Source organism: Erithacus rubecula (genome assembly GCF_903797595.1).
Source record: "Erithacus rubecula genome assembly, chromosome: 19".
NCBI classification, from domain to species: Eukaryota; Metazoa; Chordata; class Aves; order Passeriformes; family Muscicapidae; genus Erithacus; species Erithacus rubecula.
This window is the reverse complement of record NC_136671.1, coordinates 609280-625980: the sequence shown is the minus strand read 5'-3', so window position 1 is coordinate 625980 and position 16701 is coordinate 609280. Positions and strand designations below refer to the sequence as shown.

The window sequence follows — 16701 nt, the reverse complement described above, 5'->3', positions numbered from 1 at the left end:
GCCCTGAGCACAGTGTCACACACCCAGCCCTGTGTGCACATTGTCACACCCAGCCCTGTGTGCAGTATCACACACTAGCCCTGTGCAGTGTCACACACCACCCTTGTGCACAGTGTCACACACCCACCCCTGTGTTCACAGTGTCAAACCAGAACTGTGTCCACAGTGTCACACACCCACCCCTGTGCACAGTGTCTCACAACCAGACCTGTGTGCACAGTGATACACACCCAGCCCTGTGCACAGTGTCATACACCCAGCCCTGTGTGCAGTGTCACACAAATCCCTGTGTGCACAGTGTCACACCCAGCCCTGTGTGCACAGTGTCATACACCCAGCCCTGTGTGCACAGTGACACACATCAGACCTGTTTGCACGATGTCACACACCAGCCCTGTGTGCACATTTTCACACACTAGCCCTGTAAACTGTGTCACACACCCAGCCCTGTGCAGTGTCACACACCAGCCCTGTGTGCACAGTGTCACATACCAGCCCTGTGTGCACAGTGTCACACCCAGGCCTGTGTGCACAGTGTCACACACCGTGCCCTGTGAACAGTGTCACATACCAGCCCTGTGCACAGTGTCACACCCAGCCCTGTGTGCACAGTGTCACTCCCAGTCCTGTGTGTAGAGTGTCACACACCATCCCTGTGCCCAGTGTTACACACACAGCGTGTGCACAGTGTCACACACCAGCCCTGTGTGCACAGTGTCACATACCCAGTCCTGTGTGCACAGTGTCACACACCCAGCCCTGTGAACAATGTCACAAACTCAGTCCTGTGCACAGTGTCACACACCAGCCCTGTGGCAGTGTCACACACCAGCCCTGTGCACAGTGTCAATTACCCTGACTTGTGTGCAGTGTCACACACCAGCCCTGTGAGCACAGTGTCACACCCAGCCCTGTACAGACTGTCACACCCTGCCCTGTGCACAGTGTCAAACCCAGCCCTGTACAGAGTGTCACACCCTGCCGTGTCTGCACAGTGTCACACCCAGCCCTGTGCACAGTGTCACACACCCAGCCCTCTGTGCAGTGTCACACACCCAGGCAGGTCCCCACTCTGTGGTTGTGGCATTACCCCCATGCCTAGCGCCAGATCCATCCCGGTTCCTCACCAGGCTATGGGTGTCACAGAGTTGTGCCCATCCCCTCCTCCTTCTGGGCTTTGGGGAGGCAGGAGGTGCAGCTGCTCTGGCAGAGTGGTCCCAAAGGTGCTCACGGTTCTTTCTAAGGAGCTATGTGAGTGCTCTTGCAAATTCATAAATTTCACAAGTCCCTGCTCAGTTCTTTTCCTTTGTGACACACCCAGCAAGGTTCTGGCTTCCATCACATTGAGAGATTCCTGTGTCATTAATTCCTGTCTCCACCATCCCTTTCCACCTCTCCCATCCCTGTGTTGGATTCATTCCTTCAATTCCTGGCATTAGGGAGCACAGCAAACAGCACCCTGTGAGCAGGGAGGGCTCCCAGGGCTTTTTATGCTGCAGGTTTAGAGCATCAGCTCAGTCTCTGCAGTGCCACAGGGCGCCAGGTCACCCCAGCTCCCCCCAGGGACATTCCACCTGACCAGGGGCTGTGGGGCCAGACAGGGCACTCAAACACTGGGACGTCACCTCCCCTCTGGGCAGACAGGCTGGGCCAAGCTGCAGGGATTTATTGGCTGTGTGACACACAGGGAGGGGCAGCTGGTCCCTCTGTGTGACACCCAGTAAATCATTGTCCAGACATTGCCACCATCCCAGTGAGCTCACAGCCAGCACACACCCCACCAGCACAGGCTGGAACTCCCACAGAGTTTTTGTATCCCACAGAGCTTTTAGGGCTTTCACATCACTGTTCCACACCCAGCTTTTTGGGGTGGCTTCAGGAGCAGGGCTCAGGGCACGGGTGTCATGGCAAGGCAGCTGTGCTCACATAGGCCATGTGAGACCTTCATTTCAGGAGGAGAGGGGCAAGTTAGAAACACTCAGAAACCCAGATGAAACCAGCAGATCCCGAGACTGCCAGAGGGTCCATCCCAGCTGCAGGGATACTGTGGGATTTTCTGCACAGCACCCAGGAGCTGCCTTGGGGGCACACAAAGCTGGGAGGGGAGGCCTGCAGCAGGCACAGGTGAGCTGGGCGGTTCTCATGACTGTAAAAGCAGCATCACAGAATCCTGGAATGGTTTGGATTGGGAGGGACCTTAAGGTTCTCCCAGTGCCACCCCCTGCCTTGGGCAGGGACGTTTTCCCCTGTCCCAGCTGTCTCCATCCAAAGCCCTCTGCAAATGCCCCAGGTGTCCCCAGGTTAAACTTTTCCAAGCTGCCAGTAAATCAGCAAACCCAGTGTTCTGAGGCAGACTTTGTCCCTGCAGCCCAGCTGGCCACCCCAAAGCTCAGGATTAACTGTAAGCCTTGAGAAACTCTGGGAAAACCAAAAATAAACACAGCAAAAGCAAAGCATTTCCCACTGAAAAGCCATGGCCAAGGAAAGGCTCTCCTGGGCTGGCTCCCTGCAGGCAGCTTTGGGTCATTTATTGTGTCACTGGTACAAATGTCCCTCTCTGGCTGTGCTGCTCCTCTGAGCTCCCTTTCAGCCCAGGAGAGAAGGGGACAGGGACTGGACATGATCCCAGGCCAGCAGCACCCCCAGCCCCTCACAGAATCCCTTCCCAGGGCTGTGGGACCACACTCTGCACCCAGCAGAGGATGCAGCCTCAGGGAAACAGGAATAGTGCTGGAAGAGTGGGAATGATGTTTTCCAGACCCCACATTGCCCCCAGTGCCTCAACAGCAAAATTTGTGTCATTTTGATAGAAGCTGGGTCATGGTAAAAACTTGGGAGAAACAGCTCCTTGGGCTTGTGGTGACATCAGCCCCAAGGGTGTCACCCTGGAGGTCACCTAAGGATGAAGCCACAGTCCCTTAGCCAGGCTGTGCCTCCAAGCCCAGCTGAAGTCTCCTCTCACTTCAGCCCCTCGTGCCAGAAATCGAGGTTCAAACTGGAATATCTAGGCTGCAGGGGCTGAGCCTGCTCCCCCTGCCATGCCCAGGAAGGCTGAGGAGGAGTCCCTTTGCTTCCCACCCAGATGGGCTAAAATCCTTCTTGTGGCCTGAAATGAGGCCACAGCCAAGTGGGTGCCCAGTGCCTCTCTCAGGACACATTAGGGACAAACTGAGGGAGGGAGAGAAGTGCCTAGGGTTCATAAATCAGCTTGTGCCAAAGAACCAGCCTCTGCACTTTAGAGTGTGCTGGACACAGCCCCAGAGTGCTCCCAGTACCCACCAGTGCCTCCCCTCCACTCACTCCTGGCCATCCCAACTCATTCCCCCCTGTTCACTGGGCAGACTCTTGGGCAGGGTCCAGGGACTTGGCTGCTCTCAATTATCAATTTTGGCCAAAATGAGCCAAACCTTGACTGCTCAGGCTCCCAGGAACAGGAAAAAGCAGTGCCACAAATGCACGGGCACGAGGCACGTGGGAGGCACTGAGGGGTTGTGCTGGGGGCTGGAATTCCCCAGGCAGGCCTGAATTCAAAGCATCTCTGTCAAAGGCAAGCCTCAACTGTTCTGTCTTTACCTGAGCTAAAGGTGAGTGGGGACAGAATTAAACAAATTAATTAAATTCAGCCAAGCAGGAAGTTGTGTCAGGGGAGGTTTGGGGTGGAGATCAGGGAGAGGTTCTGGGCACAGCCCTGAGGCTGTCAGAGCTCCAGGAGGGTTTGGACAGCACTGCCAGGGATGGGCAGGGTGGGAACTGAACTTTCAGGCAGGAGCTGCCAAATCTCTCTCAGCCCTGGGACACTGAATGCTGCTCCAGCCCCCAGGAGCCATCTCCAAAGCAATTCCTGCCCAAGTCACCCCACAGCTGGATGTGCAGGTGTTCAGGGCTGCAGATCCTCACCAGTGCAGGGCAGCAGTAAGAAATGCAACTCTCCTGGAAGCCCAGAGCATCCCTGTGCTTTACTCCTGACAGCAAAAAGGGCCTGGAAAAACAGGAGGGGAAGGAAACTTTCCCAGCAGTTTGAAAGCTGCTGCTTCCTGCTGAGCTGGACAAGGGGGACAGAGCCAGAGAGCTTCACTTCACCCGGAAACAGCTCCAAAGTGCCTCCAGCCCAGGGCAGGGATGTTCTGAGCAGCACAGAGAGCAGAGCTGAGCACCAAACACCTGCAGCACACCCCACCCAACAGGATGGGGGGGATGCTGACAAATTGTGGGATCCCTGGATAGGAACACTCCCAGCACACGGGCTGCTCTCTGAAGGGAAAGGGACAGACAGCCCTCTAGTGTAAAGCCAATGCTAACCATGTTTGCACGGCCACAGAGAGCATTGATCAGGGCCACATCCATGAGGGTGTGTGCTGGGGAAGGAGCCTGGCACAGGGACAGGGATTTGCTCCCACCACAGCTCCCACTGCTTCCCAGAAACATGCCAGTGCCACAGGGATGTGCAATCCCAGAATGCCAGACTGGTTTGGGTGGGAAAGGATCTTAAAGTTCATCCAGTCCCACCCCTGCCATGTCAGGGACACCTCCCACCATCCCAGGCTGCTCCAACCCCAGTGTCCAGCCTGGCCTGGGACACTGCCAGGGATCCAGGGGCAGCCACAGCTGCTCTGGGCACCCTGTGCCAGGGCCCCAGCACCCTTCCAGGGAAGGATCTTTCCTGATATCCAATCTAAACCCACTCTCTGTCAGTTTGAAGCCCTTCCCTGTGCCCTGTCCCTCCCTTGTAGTCCTGTGGGCCCTGGTGGCTTCTAGGTGACCATTTCTCTCTGCAGAAAATCCCACATTCCCAAACTCTGGGTTTGATCTGAGGTTTTCCAATGACCCCTCTGGACAGGGGAGAGTCTGGAGCCTTCCCTGCCCTACCCCAGCACCCCCAAAGGGCTTCTGAGAGCCCAACTTGCCCAGCAGCTCCTGGCAAAGGAGGCTCCTGTGCACGTGGCTGTATTGTGCACAGGGATTCTTGTCTGTGGCTCCTACCATCCCTCACAGCCTTAAGAAAGACATGCAATTAAAATCAATATTTAAAGTCATCAAACAAGCAGAGGCAAATTTGAGCAGCCCCACAATTCACTGTGACATAACAACCCAGGGTGCAGGGCTGAGCACTGAGCTGCAGTGCCAGGAGCACACTTCTGCCCACAGTCTTCAAAATTTAATGAAAACACACCAGTTTTAAACACTTCCCCAAATCCAGCTCGCAAAATCTGTCACTTTGATGTGAATGGTCCCAGTCTCAGACTAATCAGTCACTTTTACTTCCTCTTTAGTAGCTAAAGACGCAAATGAACTCCCAGAAAACCCCACAGCTCCAGGAGGAGAATTTAGCAGCCAGATGGTTCTTGCAAAAAATTGGTTTTTAACAAAAAAATAAAAGTGAACCTGTTTCCCCCACGAGCAGCTCATGGGAGATGAGGTGACATGTCACAAGCCACTGGGAATTGTGACATTAGGCATCACTTCTGCCACAGAAATGCCCCTTCCTAAAGCACCATGTAAATCAGAATTATCACTAATAACGGATCAATTAGTGCAAGGCACTGTAATTATCCCCTGCGCTCAGGGAAGAGAGGGAAGGATCACACTGGAATGCAAACATCCCTTTGTTTCCAGAGAAGGGGCAGCACAGAGAGAAAACAAAGCATGAAGTGTTGGAAAGGATTCCCAGAGTGTAGAGGGAATGTGTCCAGCTCCTGTGGGATGCAGAAAAGCTGGGATGGGCTGGAAACTCCCATCCAGGCAGTGAAGCTCCCTCTGGACTGTTCCCACCTCCGTGTGGAATTGAAGCTGGGGATGAGGATCAGAGCACAGCTGACAGTAAAGACTCTCCAGACCTCCATGGATCAAGGACAGAAATGCTGGACAAGGAAGCTCCTGTGAGTCAGCTCCAGCAAAACAAGCACCATGGGGCAAAAGGGTTTGGATCCCCTCAGGATGCAGATCCTGGCAGTAAGGAGTTCTTGGCTGGCTGGGCTGGAACTGGGGCAGGAGCACAGGGAACAAATCCCATTCCAGTGATTTGGAGATCTGCAGGGTGGGAACCTGGACTCCTTCAGATGTTTCTGACCCACTGCTAAATGACTCCTCAGCACCATAAAGAGAGAAATTGTGTGCTGGGTACCCAAATGTCAGAGATTTTTGAGTGAGTGACAGGGGACAGAATTAAGAAGTAATATTGTCATGAATGGGGTGGGAAGTGCAAGAAGTTCTGCTCCTGAACCTCCAGCCCCTTCCCCAGCTGTCCCTGCCCTGGACATGCTGCAGCACCTCCAGGTCTCTGCTGTCAGGAGGGTTCCAGAGCTGCCCCAGCACTGGAGGTGCCCCAGCAGGGCCAGCACAGGGCAGGGGCACTGCCCTGCTCCTGCTGCCACCCAGGGCTGGCACAGCCCAGGATGACCAGAGATGATCAGAAGCCTATAGGATGTCATAGAACCAGAGAATCACAGAGTGCCAGAATAGTTTGGGTGGGAAGGGACCTTAAAACTCATCCAATTCCTACCTCCTGCCATGGGCAGGGACACCTTCCACCATCCCAGGCTGCTCCAGCCCCAATGTCCAGCCTGGCCTGGGACACTGCCAGGGATCCAGGGGCAGCCACAGCTGCTCTGGGCACCCTGTGCCAGGGCCTGCCCACCCTCCCAGGGAACAATTCCTTTCTAATATATATCCTAGTTTGTCCTACAGGGTCAGGCAGAGGGAATTATGGTTGCTGGGCTTGGCAAAGAGAGGGAGATCTAATTCCAGCCTCCAGCTACTCCCAGGCAGTTGAAAGGATGGCAGAGCCAAACACACCTGTGTGTGGCCAGGTGACACAGCAAGAGCCACAGCCAAGAGCTACAGCTTGGGAGGTTCAGCTCAGACATCAGGAAAAGCTTTTTAATCAGTTCCAGTACTGGGAAAGGCCAGCAAGGCTCTGTCATTGGAAGTTTCCAAAGCTTGGACAGAGAAATCCACAGCAACTACCCTGTTCTGGACCCTTCCACCAGCACCTCCAGGATTCTGGGATTTGTCCAGGTTTGTGTGTCCTCAGAGAGGTCCCTGCCCCTGCAGGGTGTCAGGAAAGGCTTCCAGCACAGAGTGCATCTGAGGACTACAGAGCTCCAGGGGAGCTCTATTTAATTACCATTGATGTGGGACACCAGGCTGGGGCAGCTGGAACTAGTCCACATTAAACTGGCCAGGGGCTTCAGCCCAGCAGCAGCCAGCAGAGCAAGCAGGACAACATCTGCAAGGGTCTGCTGCCATCCTGGCTGTCCCTGCTGCCATCCTGGGTGTCCCTGCTGCCATCCTGGGTGTCCTTGCTGTCCCTGCTGCCACCCTGGCTGTCCCTGCTGCCATCCTGGCTGTCCCTGCCATGGCCCCTCGCTGTGACCCCTGCTTTTAGCCCCTCTTTGACACCTCCCCAGCAGCTGCTCTGAGCTCACAGCACCATGTTCACCATTGCTCCTGCCATGCCCAGGGACAAAAAGGGCTTGGGCTGCCTCAGCGAGACAGGCAACAGGGGAGGACAGGGTGTCTCCATCCTTGGGAAAACATCCATCCTGGGAAAGACATCCATGCTGGACAGGACAAGCCCTGAGCAACCAGACCTGGCCTTAAACCCAGGTGTGCTTTGAGCAAGAGGTTCTTTAGATACCTCCAGGTGTATCCAGGTGATTCCTCCAAAATATCCCATGATTTCATGAAAGCAAATATTCTGAGCCTGCCCTTGCCTGAGCCATGCAGACAGGACCCAGCTACTCGAGAGCCAACAGGGTGATGCCTCCAAATGCTGAATCCTCCAGAAACTGAACTAAAAATCCCAACACTGGAGTGTTTGTGTTTTCTTGTTTCCAGTCTCCTTAATGCTTTGCATGTGCTTTTGGAGTGTTTCTGCTTTCCTTGACAACCAGGGAGGATTCCAAATAAAACTCAAGTGCTTTTCTAATCCCTCGGTTCCAGGAGAGGGACAATAAATGCTGTAACATCTGCTGATGGTGCTGATCAGCTGCAGTGGATGGGAGGAAGGTTGGCCAGCCCAGAGACACAGACCTGCTGTGGATGCAGCAACTCCCCTCAGGAGATCATCAGTCTTGTCACCTGACACTGTGGCACTGCTAAAGAGGTGATCAGTGACTGCTCAGACCTCCACATTTCAGCTCTGGGCTGAATTTAAGCATATCCATATAACTCAGCATCATTCTCTGAGTGCTGGCAGAGCTGAGACTACATCACAGAAAGGCTCATTGAGCTGGTCAAGGATACAAAGAAGGCAGAAGCAGGGCCAGACCAGACTCCAGAGGCCTTCTGGGAGCACTATGGAAGCAAAGCAAGCACGGTCGGGGTGTGCACAGCACGAGATGTGCTCTACCCACACAGGCAGGGCCTGGCTGTGACTGCACAAGGGAAACACCTGTGTCACCTGGTGCCACCTCCCTGAGCCCACACAGCCTCTGAGCAGCACACAGAGGTAACCAGCCACTCCACACCCGTGTGTCCCAGCAGTCTCAGCCAGACACAGCTCAAGCTGAGGTGAGTTTGCATATTTGAGAAAACTCTGCACGAATTCCTTCAGCATCTCTGCCGAGCACGGCAGGATCCACCCTCGGCCTCTTTTAGCTGATTAAGACTTTTCAGTACAATTGTCCCCTTTTCCCTCAGCCTCTGGAAACCTCCAGGAGTTGCAACCACAGCAGGAAAGGGCAGGAGAAGCTGGGCTTTGTGTCTCACCAGCCTCACTCCTCCCTCCCACACCGCTGTGTGTCTGTGATGGAGCAGCCCTGACACCCTGCTACTCACAAACCCCAGAGGGATCCACCTGGCTCTGGGACACAGCACAGAGCTCTCCACATGGCCAGGAGGGACAAACTCTCCCAGAGATGCTGTCTCACAGCCCCTCTGTGCAGTGCTGCAGGAGGCTCCTGTTCCACTGGAGCTGTGCCTCTTGCATAAAGAGAAAACCTCTTTAGGAACATCAAAAGGAGTGCCTGGCACTTGGGCATTCATCCTGCTGAAGGTGACAGCAGCAGAGAGCATTGCAAATCCAAGGGGAAGAGGACACACACCTGATGAGAGAGCTCCTGTATGGCCCCTCAGGTCATTTTCCCTCTCCTCCTGCATGGCTGGGGAGGGAGGGAAGGAGACCCAGTGCCCTCAGCCAGCAGCACTGTGCATGCAGGGGTGCAGCAGCCTTGCAGCATCCTTCCCTTCCCTTCCCTTCCCTTCCCTTCCCTTCCCTTCCCTTCCCTTCCCTTCCCTTCCCTTCCCTTCCCTTCCCTTCCCTTCCCTTCCCTTCCCTTCCCTTCCCTTCCCTTCCCTTCCCTTCCCTTCCCTTCCCTTCCCTTCCCTTCCCTTCCCTTCCCTTCCCTTCCCTTCCCTTCCCTTCCCCCAGCTCACAGGCCCCTCGCTGCTTCCAAGATGAAAATCGTGGAAAATTCACATCTGTGCTGCTGGATTTTGTGGATTTTGGTTATTCCTTTGGAAGGCTCAATGGCCAAAGTAACTGTTGGAGTCAGAAGAGGATTACACAGCACAGGGCCTATGTCAGCAGCCACAGACTGGCACAGGAGTGTGGGATCTCAGCTGTGCATCCCCTTGGCCCTTGCCAGCTTCCAGCTCCACAGGATGAGCAGATGGAGCAACAACCATTCCCCACCTCTCCTTCCAGGGCAGGGAGCAGGGCAGAGCAGAGGGAGATGCTGTGTAACAAACTGTCCCCTTCCTCCTTCCCACTCCTTTCTGGACACCACAGGCTCCCAGGAGGTTTTCCCCAGCCAAGCCTGAGCTCATGGAACTAATGAAATTACCGAGGGGCCTGGCTGGTTCAGCACGTGCTGCCCACAGCCCTCCTCATTTTCTCACTGCTTCTCATTAACTCCTCCTCTGGCCCAGCTTTGTCTGGGAAAACATTGTAGATGCAGAAGGGAACAAGGACGTCTGCACCAGTTCAATGCCCAGGCACCGAGTGGTGCAACAACACCTCCACCTTTTTGCCCTAAAATTCCTCTTTAAGCACATTCCTCTTTAGAAAACCTCTCCAAACACAGCCTTTGATGAGGCCATGGAATACAGGTCTGAGGTCTGCTTGCTGGGAAATGGGGGACAAAGCCCAGAAAATGCAGCGACTCCTTGATAAAAAATTTACATCATAAAGATGGGAAATACAGAATAATGCAATGAATGGTGTTTTCTCTCAAGAGGCAAATAAAAGAGCTACTCTCACATCGGTGATGTTGATGTAGGTTCTCATATTACAGGGGTTTGTATTCGGGTTAAAAAAAAAAAAAAAAAAAAAGAAGCATAGAAAGCCCTTTTTCAGTAAAAATGAATTGTGTTAATAAGGCAGCAAGTGCTGAGAACAGGGAAAGCTCTGCCTGTCCAACTGCCCCTGGTGGCTATTTCTGGCTTACAAGGCACTTGAAGCATCCTGGCAGCCCACAGTGGGAAATGTAGTCCAGATCCAGCAGGATGGACACTCAGCTAAACAGAATTCCCCTGGTTCATAAGGACTTTCCAGCCAAACCTGCCAGCAAGCCAGGCTCCCCAGCATCTCACAGGAGCAATTCATAAACTGCAGCAAAAAAGCAAATAATTCAACCCCAAAGCCCTCCAAGCCTTGTTCTATAAATAAAGCCGTTGTAACACAGTTTTTATATTTCATTATGCCCCGTGTTGCTCCACACGGCGCTGGCGGCAGCGGGGATGTCACTGCGCGGGGAGAGCAGCGCTGCAGCAGCAGCGGGGATGGCAGCAGAGGGGACTGGGGTGTCCGCACCACACCCAGTACCTGCTGCTCTGACAGCACCGCGGTGACAGAGTCCCCTTTGTCACAGGCTGGCACCGCGGGCTGGGCACGGGCACGGCGGGTACCAGGGTGCCCTCAGGCCCGGGGAGAAGTGGGCACCGCAGCCGCCTGCTCCCAAGCTGCTCCCCAAACAGCAATAAATTGGCCATTTCACATTCCGTATCGACACAAAGCCTCTCGAGCAGGCGGTGTGCTGCGTGGATCACAGCTTGCATGTGTCCTTTGATCGTCACAAATAAATCAGACAGAGTGCCCTCCAAAACAGAAGGGAAAAGGGAATGGTATCTGTCGCTGCCGGGCACGGGAAGCGAGCTGGAGCAGCACAGGCGGGAGCAGTCCGAGCACCAGAGGCTCCGCATGCCCCAATCTCCCCTGCCCAGCGCCTGGCAGCCCCGGCGCTCGCACCATGGGCTCATCCCTCAGTTAAGAGCTGTAATCCGCGGGCTGGGCTCGCAGCAAACACAGCCGCGTGGCACACTCTTCTCCAGCGGGCTCAGCCCGCAGCCTGCCTGTGGCGTCCCTCCGATGGGGCCGCATCCCGCTGCCCCCGGAGCCAGGGCACGGCGGGACGGGCACGGGGGGGTTCCGAGAGCCGCCGCAGCTCCGACCCCTGCCCCTGCCCCAGCCCCCGCATATCGGGGCCGGGAAGCAAAGATTATGGCCAAAGTCCATGGAAAAGGGCTGGTTCAGGCAGAGCTCCGGCTGTGCCAGGCTCCAAGCTCCATGCCTCTCCCGCGGAGCAGCGAGCCAGTGGGAAGGGGGTCCAGCCCCTGCACCCCCGCACCCTTCGAGCCTCTGGCTCCCGCACACGAAGCGGGGGGACCCTAAGGGAGGGGTCTTCGGAGAGTCCCCCCCGCACCCCGGGACCGGCTGTCTTTGCGGGGTGCCCGGACCCTCCGCAAACTTCCCGATCCGGAGGCACCGCGAGCGGGACGGGCTCGGGGAGCGGAGCCGGAGCTTGTCCGGAGGCCGGGCTGCGAGCGGGGCAAGCCGGGCTGCCCCATCCCCTCTGCCGCCCGTCCCGGTCCCTCCGCCGCGGGATGCGGGCCGGGGACGCACTGCCCCCGGAGGTACCAACTTCGCCCGGTCACCCCAAGGCCGAGCTGAGCCGAGCCGAGGCTGGGCGGCGGCTGGAGGGGGCTCAGCCCCCCGCTCCCCCTCCATCCCGCTGCTCCCTTTCCACCCCGCTGTCCTCCTTCCATCCCGCTGCCGTGCTCCGCGGGCGGAGCCGAGCCGTGCCCGATGCCCGCTCCCCTCCGGCCTCGCCTCCGCTCCGCTCCGCAGCCGCGGCGCTCCCGCTCCCCCTGCGCCCTCCCCGCCGCCTTTCCCGGCCCCGGCCCCTCTTCCCCTCCTGGGACCTCGGTCACTCCCGAAGACGCCAAGGGGAAAAAAAAAGTTGCAGCTAGGGAAGTTCCCGGCGCTGGGCGAAGTTGGGGCCGCGGCCGCCGTTCCCTGCCCGGGGGAGCCGCGGCGGCGGAGGGGGAGCGGAGCGCACCTACCTTCAGCTATCGCCCTCTTCATCTTAGGGGTCGGGGAAGGCACGTCTGGAGGCGCAAAGTGAAGCGGCAGCGGTACAATCCTTGGGAAAGCAGGGCAGATCCCGGTGCCAAACTTCAGCCCGAGCGGGGAGCGGCGGCGCACGGGGAGGGGGGGGCGCTCCCGCTGCCGGCGCCCTCGCTCATCGGGGGAATGAGCAGCCCCCGAGCTGGAGTCAGCATCCAGGCGAGGCTCCCCCTCCCTGCCTCGCCTCGCCTCGCCTCGCCTCGCCTCGCCTCGCCTCGCCTCGCCTCTCCTCGCCTCTCCTCGCCTCCTCCTCCCTCGGCCCGCCCGCCCACCGCACGCACGGGGCCGGGGCTGCGGCGGATCCCGCGGCGGGGAGCGGAGCCGGCTGCGCTGGATCCCGGGAGCGAGCGGCGAGCGAGCGCGGATGGAGAGGCGATGAATGTTTTATGGGATCATGTGGTTTGACGTGAGAGGAATCAGCCTAGATCGGATTTACTGGCTGGAGGAGTGAGCAGGAGGACGGGGGAGCCGGGCACGGGCTGGCGGGGGGAGGAGGGGCCGCTCCGACGGCGGCGGCTCCGCGGCGGAGCCCCCGCGGTGCGCGGCCGCGGCCCGGGCAGGGCTGCGCGGGGCCGGAGCCTCATTCCTGGAGGAGAGGTGCCACCTAAAGGAAGCGGCGGAGAGGGACGCCCGGGCGGCGGCGGCGCCGGGCCCGCTCCCTGCTCCCCACCGCCCGCCGCAGCCGCGCCCGCACCGCCCCGGGGAGCGCGGCTCGGAGCCCCTCGGGAGGCACTGGAGACCTCGGCAGGTGTTTTCCCCTGCTCTGGATCTGCGCACCGGGGAGGCGGCGAGAGACATCCGAGCCCGCGGTGCCTCCTCTTCCTCACCAGATTCGACTGCTGCGGGTGCGGAGCTGCTGCTTTCTCGAGGGAGGGATGCCAGAGACCCCTTTGGGTACAGCCCGGAGGAGAACTCTTCAACCCTTCCCTGCGGCTGAGCCCTCTCGCCATCCCTGCCCCTTGGGATCACTCTCCCGCGGGCAGGAAGGACAGCAGCTTGCCTCAGTTTACCCCAAGAGCACGAGGGTCACACTGTAGCGGAAGCGGGGTGAAGCTGGATTCCCATCCTGCCGAGCCCTCCCGCAGCCTTCCCTGTCCTGGGGGGACAGGGGCTCCTGCACAGGCAGATCCCATCTGCAGCCATCCCATCTGGGAAGCAGAAAGATGGATTTTTATTGAGTGAACTCATTTGCTCAGTGGGGAAAGGAGGAGGGAAGGATTGTGGCGGGGAAAGCTGAACATCCGCAATATGGGGAGGTGGTGGCTCTGTCCCTGCTAGTCAGAGGTTCAGCTGCCACCAGATCCATGGACAATGCGTGTGCACGTCTGTATCCATGGGAAACCCCACTTGGAGCTCTGCATGCAGTCCTGGTGACCCCAGCATACGGGACATGGAACTCTGGGAGCAGGGCCGGACTGGAGCCCCTCCCCATGGAGACAGGCTGGGAGCTGGGATTGTTCAGCCTGGAGAAGAGAAGGTTGTGTGGAGACCTCACAGCACCTTTCCAGGGTCTGAAGGAGGAAGCCAGGGAGGGACTTTTCTTCAAGAACTGGAGTGACAGGGCACAGGGAAGGGGCCAGAGGGCAGGAGTGAATGGGATATTGGGAAGGAATTGTTCCCTGGGAGGTTGGGGAGGCACAGAGCAGCTGTGGCTGCCCCTGGATCCCTGGCAGTGCCCAAGGCCAGGCTGGACATTGGGGACTGGACCAGCCTGGGACAGTGGGAGGTGTCCCTGCCATGGGATGAGCTTAGAGCTCCCTTCCAGCCCAATCCATTCTGGCATTCTACAGTGTGTGTATTTTTCTTTACCTATGTACACCAGGTGTAGAAATGCTACTGCGCCTTCATTGCTCACTTATGGTTTGTCACCCCAATATTGGTCATCTCTTCCAGCTTGCCCTCAGGGTTGGTGTTGCAACCACATCCCAGTTTCCCACCTGTCCATGTAGGCATCACTGCAAGATCAGCCAGGGTTCAGTTTCTCCTGGGTGCAGTAACCCAGAGGCTGGGGTGCCGCAGCCCACAATCATCTATGGAAAAAGAAACTCAACCAAAGGCACCCTACCGAGCACTTGGGGCAGATGGAGGTGATTTACTCAGTGTGGGCTTTATTTGTGCCAGCAGCCTCAGCTGGTCCAAGGTCCTGGGCTCAGAATCACAGAAGCATCAGATGGGTTGGATTAGAAGGGACTTTAAAGCACATCTGGTTCCAGTCCCACTGCCATGGGAAGGGGTACCTTCACCAGGTCCTTGAAACCTCATCTGAATGTGATCCAAAAGAACTGTCCAGACACCCTCTACCTGTGCAGATGTGAAATTCTGTACAGCCTAGAGCCTGCAGTCCCTTCCTCCAGCCTCCTGGAGAGGGCGGGTGGCACCTGGGGAGAGCAGGGGGCTCCCTCTGGCCACTTTCTTCCTGCTTCTCCAGAATGCAAAGGTGCAGAGATGATTCCCTAATCCTCTTCCTTCCCACACCTCCAGCCCAGCACAGGCATCCCCCAACCTTCTCTGTGCTTTCTGCTTGCCTGCCCCCTTCTCTCTGTTTGCTCTGGGTGACTCCCAGCTGTATTCTGCCCATCCTGGACTTTCCAGGAGCCCTATCCACACTTAATGATCAGGAGAGCACTTAATGAATGTGCTGCTAGAGGGGCACTGTGCCCACAGGGTTACAGCAGGGCCACAGCTGGGACACTTGGGTCACTCCTGGGTGCTTGGGCCAGTCCCTGGCAGGTCTGCTCTGAAGGAACAGAAGGGTTTTCTGGGAATGCCACGATGGATGAGGTCTGGGAAGAGACAAGGACCATTCCTGTGCAATCTGCTGCAGCAGTCTGTAGTTGGTTTATGAACATCTTCTGGGAGGGAGGATGATTCCATCCTGCCCTGCTACTCCTGCAGTGGCAGCCCAGCTAGTACAGGTTAGGAATGTGCTGCTCCTCCCTTTTGAACACACCTTCAAGCACTCCAGTTTCAGCAGTGCCCTTTGACTCCACCATCCCAAGTGGTGCAGCAGTAGAGAGAGGTCACCAACGTGCAGGGCATCAAAATAGCTGCAGAAGAAAGGACCCAGGAGCTGGAATTTCCTGGGAGAGGGCAGGAAGGTGAGCAGGAGCACTGAAGGAGTTAATTGAAGCTCTAGTCACAGGCCTGAAAATTCCAGGTTCTACCAGGGAGGCAGCGGCTGTTTGGCTGACATTTCTGAAAGGTTAATCTGGAAACAGAGAGCACATCTGTACAGGGCTGGGGCTGACTCTTCCTGTAGATTCCTGCACCTCCTTGGCTGTGTGACCCAGCAGCTGTTGCACAGAGGTCACTGTGGGGCTGTGACCTTGGCATGCAGTGATGCTCCAGTGTCCTCGGGCTGCCTCTGCTCTGTGCCCTGTGCTGGGCATCTCTGCTTCCCATTTATCCATGTGGCAAGGGGGTGTCCAGTAAGAGCTGGGTGAAGGAGGGGGCTCCCAAGCAGGAGATCTCCTGAGAGAGCCACGGTGCTCACAGTTGCAGTGGGAGTAACTCTGGAGAGAAGCCAGTGCTGCTTGAGATGAAGACACCTTGCTTTGACTGGATAATTATATGCTCGTCTCCACCTCATGCTTAATCACACTGGGATCAATTCTCTTCCTTCACATTGTTTGCCATCCCTTCTTGCTCTTTTCAACCCGGGGGTGTGAGCACAGGATTTAGGGCACATTCCTGGGCACTGAAGAGAGAAGTGGATGTAAGGAATAGAGAGGGCACATGAAATAGGAACTCATTGCCCTTTGCTGTGCTCACACCCACCTCTTTCTTTTTTAATAGAGTCTAAAGGAATTGACTTTTGAATCCCAATATTGAATGAAATGTATCTTGTTCAGTAAAGGCTTTCCACCTTTCTTCCCCACAGCCTTTTGGCTGCACCTGTCCCATGTCTGATGTAGCTGGGAGCACCTGAAAATGTCTCTGAGAGGAGCAAGGAGGCAGAAAAGTGGCACCAAAAGGCCAGGGTTATTTGCTCTTTCTAGTGGAAGGGGGACAAGATGCTCTTTTAAGGTCTCTTCCAACCCAGCCCATCCTGGGACTCTGTTGTGTCTCTGCCTGTGCTGGCACTGCCTGTGCCCACAGGAGACAGGAGGAGCACATGGTGCAGCCTGGGCAATCAGCAGCTGAGGGAATGGCACCTGCTCCAGCAGAGAGACACCCTCTGGGCCTCTGGGAGTCACCCTGCAGAGGCACAAGAAGAGCTTTTCAAAGTAGCCTGCACCTGCTTGAGGCCAGGCATGGGCTCAGCACAGGGCAGACCCTCAAATAGTGAACTAAAAGGGCTCCCAGACCCACCAGCCCTGCACTATTGATAAAGTTTATGTTTGACACCTTCTACC

The 16701-nt window shown here is 56.8% G+C and overlaps 1 protein-coding gene across 1 annotated transcript in view; it reads right to left on the bottom strand.

Annotated features, from left to right (window-relative positions):
• Positions 1-12893, bottom strand: part of RTN4R (reticulon 4 receptor) — a 74997-nt gene extending 62104 nt beyond the window's left edge. Inside the window, exon 1 of the mRNA XM_079322192.1 lies at positions 12283-12893. Coding sequence (XP_079178318.1) covers positions 12283-12304 — 22 coding nt within the window. The 5' untranslated portion in view covers positions 12305-12893. The remainder of the gene's footprint in view (positions 1-12282) is intronic.
• Between the last annotated feature and the right edge of the window lie 3808 nt (positions 12894-16701).